This window comes from Pithys albifrons, chromosome 8 (genome assembly GCF_047495875.1).
Source record: "Pithys albifrons albifrons isolate INPA30051 chromosome 8, PitAlb_v1, whole genome shotgun sequence".
Lineage (NCBI taxonomy): Eukaryota > Metazoa > Chordata > Aves > Passeriformes > Thamnophilidae > Pithys > Pithys albifrons.
In genome coordinates this window covers 31,503,730-31,509,729 of record NC_092465.1, presented here as the reverse complement: position 1 = coordinate 31,509,729, position 6,000 = coordinate 31,503,730, and the positions used below count along the sequence as shown (strand labels likewise).

Genomic DNA, 6,000 nt, shown 5'->3' with positions numbered 1-6,000 from the left:
CACCCCAATGGCATGGCAGCAAGGAGGAACTGCCCCAGTGTCTTCTCAGTTGAGGTGATCACGGCTCCTCAGTCTGCAGGGGGCAGGCAAACAGCTAGAATAGAATGTGCAGCCTTCCTTCATTAATTATAATGTTTTTGTGATGATAATGTTGTGTAAATCATGTCTTATTATCTTTGGATGAAAGGGAAGGATAACGAACATCTGATCAGATTTAATTTTAAGGATCATGATGGTGAGGCATGGAGCTGTGCCGTTCCTGTAAGGCAGCATTTGGGGTGGGAGAAGGAGAATGTCACCCCCTCACTGCCATCAGTCTGTGTGGTAGCTACAGGCAACTTCCTTATGGGCTGGGACCCAGCACAGCATCTGTAGGCATGGAGGGTTTGGACATCATCTGACCATCCCAGGCTGGGGTGGGGGGTGAGCTCTGCCCACCAGCACTCAGCTCATGATGACAACACGCCTGGCTGTATTTTGATGACCGAGGTTAGGATGCTATTGTGTTCAATCCATCATGTACAAAATAAGGACACAGCTTCTTGCTCCAGAAGTGTTACAGGCTGAGAGGAACAGGCTGAGGGAATAAGTATGCCAACAGTCCTATTTTTGCCTATTTCTACCCAGTGGTGTGGCCTGTGGTAAAAGAACAGGCAGGCTGACAAGTGACTGCAGGCTGCTGGGATTCTGATGGTGTGTATTGCCCCTAAGCAATTGCACCAGGTGTGGTATTACTGGTCTTGTCCATGATTTTGTACATCTAGTGTGGCTTGTAAAGTAGGTGTGTGCTGTTAGTTGAGCTTATTTACAGTTGTCAAAGTGTCATGACAAAAAAGCCAATGAAACAGCCAAAATATATTAATTACTGCCCCCCTGACCCTGATAAGCACTGAGTCCATCTTCATGGCATTACAAGGGACTTTGCTCCTGCTGGTGTAAGCTTGCACTTATAAGTGGACAAACGGCAACACATCAGCATCCCTCTGCATGACTCCAGGCAGAGGAGCTGGGCTCTGCTTGAGTGCTTGGCACAATCCCCACAGCCATGGCTTCACACAGCCATGTCGTTATGTGCCCAACCACCTTGCTGCCTTTTATAAAGCTAAACTGCACAGAAGAGATTGCCACATCTCAAGCTCTGGTCAGCATATGGATCTAACAAAAAGATGCACTTTCCAGACTTTCCAGAAAAAGCAACCCCAGAGCCACATCTCCAAATTTGCTGCTGCATTTGGTACAATTTCTGCAAACATTTTTGTTAGAAATCTCCACTCCTGTATGTACAACTCCAAGACACTGTGATTTTTAGACGTGTGCCCATGCCAACACATTGAAGGTTAAGTTTGAAAGGCCTAAAGAGGTGGGACCTGCCCTCTGTGTATTAAAACCAAAATCCCTTTCCCTTCTCTGCCCTCCCGTCTGCAGCAGGTACTTAAACACTGGCTTTGTTGTGGAGGTGCGAGGCTTTGTGACAGACAATGCTGCTGGGGATGCAGCTAATAACACCTGGCAAATGCAGGCTGGGGATTGAATGTGCTGCTAGGAAAAAGCAAGGCACATAACATTGGGAAGTCTAGAGACAGTGGGTCAGACTCATATTTTCACTCCTAAGTGAAGCCATGCTATTTTTGGCCAGGCCAAACTTTGCCTTTTAAAATTAGGTTTATTGCTACAGCTACATGGTGGTGTGTATGTGTTAACATTTGATTTTTGTATCTAATGTAAGTGACTGAAATAAACAGTCCAGATCTGATAGTCCCACTGGGGGGGGCTGACATTTGGAATTAGCTCAGAATCTGTGGTTTTGACACTTGCTATACTCCAACACTTCACATAGAAAGCACAAAGCATGAGAGGGTGTCTGCAGGGTAGAGCTGTTTGCCTCCTCCAACCTAATCCTCAACCTGATGCTGAAGTGCTCCCCAGAGACACCGTCATTGCTACACTGGGTGTAGCTGGTGAAGTGATTTGAAGAGGGGTCTTACCACTTTGTGGTTATGAATTACCGGAGCTCACAAAGTATCCTTAGAAGGGATCTTGTGCCACCAAACCTGTGCAGTGCAGCATTGCTGTGCCTGGGTTGCCCTCTATGTCAGACCACTCTTGCTGAGCCTGAGTGTAGGACTCAAAACCAGCAAATACTGGGACAAAAAGGAGAATTTTACAGTGGGTTTGAGCATAGAAATGTCCCTGTGGTCCAGGGGGCCAGGATCATGCCTACTTGCTACATCTCTGCTCCTGCCCCACACCATCACTCTTCCAATCTGAAAACAAGGCTCAAAGATCAAAGAGCTGGAGTGAGGGCTGAGGGTGGCTGTACAGCCCCCTCTCCCTCTGCCTCAGCCCAGCCCAAGGCTCTGTGGAGCAGATGGTCCCTGCAGGGCTGGCAGCACAGAGCCAGAGAGCTGCCCTGCACCATCATCTGCCCCTCTGCCTGTGCAAGCATCACACTCCCACTCCCATCAATCAGCACAGACCAGGTGCCTGGAAGCATCTCTTGCCAATCGCCTTTTATTACCTTTAAAAAGCCAAGAAACCCAGAACAAGACAAAAACTGAGACCGTGTGAACATCATGCAATGGATTCACTTTAAAGCAGGCTGGGGGAGGGAGAAGACCAAAAGTCATGTTAGAGTCAAAGTATCGCTGCACCCATGTCTGGAGGCCAGATCGGGTGGACTGTCACCGGTGGGGTTGGTGGTGACTGCTGTGAGTGACCAGACTGATGCTGAAGCAGGAAATGGAAACATACTCATGAGACATCATCCCAGGTAACCCCAGATCTGATTCTGACCCAAATGCAATTTCTTACATGATGATGACAGTGAGAAATACTTGTAACTCTTGTCTTGGAGACTTATTGCCTTGGCAAAATCTCTTTGGAGAGGAGCAGCACACTAACTACTGTTACAAGGGCTTTTTAGTTCAGTTATGCTCTTTAGAGCGACTAGTGCTCCGGTAGTCAATTAATGGAGTGGATGTTATCCAGCAGGAGTGTCAGTACCACACTCTGCCCTTCAGTCTCACTCTGCCATTCTCAAAATTCATAGCACAAACTAGACCAGAATTACCTTCTCAAAAGAGTGTGTTTTGGAGAGTTTCAACTATCATGGAAATAACTTTGCATCTTGTCCATCATGTGGATGTGACAAAATACATGCCCTTATTTTCCTGAGGTATAGCCAACATTTGGGTTCATTACATTTAATGGAGTAGGGTCACCCATAAAGTTATTCATAAGGTATTTTCTGAGTGGTTTTCACCTTCTCTTTGAAAAAATAAATTATATCAGCATGTTCACGAGGTACAAATGGGACTGGCATTTCAGCTGTTATTATGTTATTAACTTTTTTAACCTAATAATTTTCAATCAAGAGCGAGAAGCAATTTTCACTTACTCCAGTGACCAGAGTTGGAGATTCTGCAAAGTGTTCTCGTAGGGTTCACCTTGACAGACACCTAATTCCCTCCCAAATCGAAACATTACCCCCAACACTCTCATCGCGGTTACCGAGAATTTCCATTTCCCCTTCGGTTAGGATTTAATTTAGAAGGCAAAGACTTCCTAAGCTATGGGAGAGTAAAGATAGATGGTATGGGAGAAGAAGGCTGATGAAATGTAGTTGACTTCGCATCTGAAATATTTTATCCCTCCTCAATGTAGGTTAAATTATTCTTCACCTTTCCCACATCCATAATTGTCGCTGATCTTGGACCAACTCAAAACCCTACTACTGAGTTCAGTAGACTCAAAATTGCCACTAGAACTGGAAAAAGAAAGAAAAAGAGATTTGTTAGTGTCCATGTACAATATCCCAAAACTATACACAGCTATGAGATACAGCAATTTAAGAAAGGCAATTTTTTTCTCATCACTGAGTATTTATTATATATAACAAATACATGAAAAAGAAAAACTATATTGTGTGATATAAATAGTTTATTTACATTACAGAAAAACATCAAGACAATGTATACTATTTCAAATATATCCATACATAATCAAATATAGCTGTAGTACATGTTCTCATTGGTGTAGATTACCACAAATGCAAGGCAACATGTGTAGATCTTGTCTTAATCTTTTATCTATAATACTGTATTTTGTAGTCCAAGCTCTCTGCAGTTAGTTTTGCCATTGTGGAAACATGCGCTCTTTAAATTAACCTTGTCGATGCTCTTGTTGTGTTGTCTGAACTGTAGTGCCCTGTGTTTTGCTTCTGTCTGTGGATTCTGTTGCTCCTGGGACATTTCCTGGAAAAGAGACTTGTGAGAATACACAGCTTTAAACAGCACATCTGCTCAGGAGGTGGCACAGGCAGCAGGGACATGCGGGTGAGATGTCCCTCAGTGTGCTTCCTCTGTGAAATGAAAACCACAACCTCAAAAAGCACACTGTGAACAAAATTATGGCAAGGAAATGTTAAGATTCCTGAGCAGTGGACACTCTTGCTGCATCATGACAGCCCCAATTGCACTTCACCACTCATCTTTAAATAACGGGTTTATTTTCAGTGAGGTGCAGGTGGAAGATCTGGGATTGTCTCATGCTCACCTGCTCAGCGTCCCAGGTTACAAAGTGGCTGCAGGGGCTGCCTTTCCAAGGAGCTAGGTGTCCATAGTCCCTATCTTTCTTCATGGAAATGCTCATGAGTGAAAACCTACTTTACTTACAGGTGCCTACATGGCTGCTTGGCTTAGTGCAGAAAGCAATTATGCTGGAAAGCTGAAAGTCTGATATGCCTTTGGACAGCTGCAGAAGAAAACCTCTTGTGCCTCAGCACCACCAGTGCTCCTCAGCAAGGGCATGTTTCAACCTTTCAACTGCAGCAATGACAGCTGTAGGGATGCTACCCAGCATAGCGTTTCCACCAGTGGAAAGCTAATGGCATGTTTCTGATTCTCTTCCTCCATGGAAAGGCATCTTCAGGCACAAAGCACAGAAAAGTTTAACCCCAGATGGAGACCACAGGAAGTTTTAAGCAGCTGAAAGCCAAGGGAGGTTATGGCAGAAACTGTGGGCAGTTACACAAGAGAGTCTGAAACACCCTCTTGGAGTGGCATGACAAGAGGCCCCGCAATACTCCAGACCATACTGATACAGAAAAACATTCCCTTTGTATTGGACTGACTTGTTTTGCTGTTACAGGAGGGCTTTCAGCAGCACCTTGTGAAACCCTATGGGTTGTGCACCAGGGAGAGCCCACCCTCTTAGTGCAGTGGGAGCTCAAACCACTTGCCCTCAGCTCTGTGTCAAATAACTAACAGCAAAATAGAGTGAAATGCACTTTTACTAGCCTCTTAAAATAAAAAAGGTGATTTTTTCTTTCTCCCTCTGTTGAATGGGACTGATGCTATCCAACGGAAAGGCTAAACACAACCATAGGAACTTATGAAGCATTTAAAAAGGCTGAAATACAATTATATAAGTGTCTAGCAAAATATGGGTCAGACTGTCCTGACTCACCTCACTTTTAAGCCACCAGGACCACCCCCTCATGAGAAGCTATGTGGCTGTGCACTATATTTTGCATCGTTCCTTTCTGGGAAGCAGTGAAGTAAGGCTGCTATCATTACTTCAGGAAAAAACTGCCAGCATCCCCTGTGCTCTCAGGGGTCACGGCAAAGCTTTTGTTATGGAACTAAGGCAGACTTTAGCCAGTCTGCAATTTCACGGCAAACTCATTATTCCCTGCAAGTTCCTTAAAAAGGCGAGCAAACTTTCCGAGTGAGTCAGGGAGCCGCTGTTAGCAAACACAGGGCTGATTCACTGAGCACTGTCATGTGCAGGCTCACAGACTCCAGCCCGGCTGTCCCCGGGCGGCCTCTCCGGCCCATCCAGCCGGAGATGCTCAGCAGGACCTCGCAGTGCTCGGCAGGAGGCACAGCACAGACACCTCTCCACGTACCGCTGACTCCCGTGGCCACGGGGCTCCTCCCGAGCCCGCAGCATCTGGATTTACAGCAGAAGACACAGCCCTGCGTTGCCCCAGTGCTCGGC

The 6,000-nt window shown here is 45.7% G+C and overlaps 1 protein-coding gene across 2 annotated transcripts in view; it reads right to left on the bottom strand.

Annotated features, from left to right (window-relative positions):
• Nucleotides 1-2,493: 2,493 nt before the first annotated feature.
• Nucleotides 2,494-6,000, bottom strand: part of TMEFF2 (transmembrane protein with EGF like and two follistatin like domains 2) — a 130,031-nt gene continuing 126,524 nt past the window's right edge. For both annotated transcript variants that reach the window (XM_071562536.1, XM_071562535.1), the window contains 2 exons: nucleotides 4,167-4,253; nucleotides 2,494-3,766 (listed from right to left, as the gene is read on the bottom strand). In XM_071562536.1, coding sequence (XP_071418637.1) covers nucleotides 3,720-3,766; nucleotides 4,167-4,253 — 134 coding nt within the window. In that variant the 3' untranslated portion in view covers nucleotides 2,494-3,719. The remainder of the gene's footprint in view (nucleotides 3,767-4,166; nucleotides 4,254-6,000) is intronic.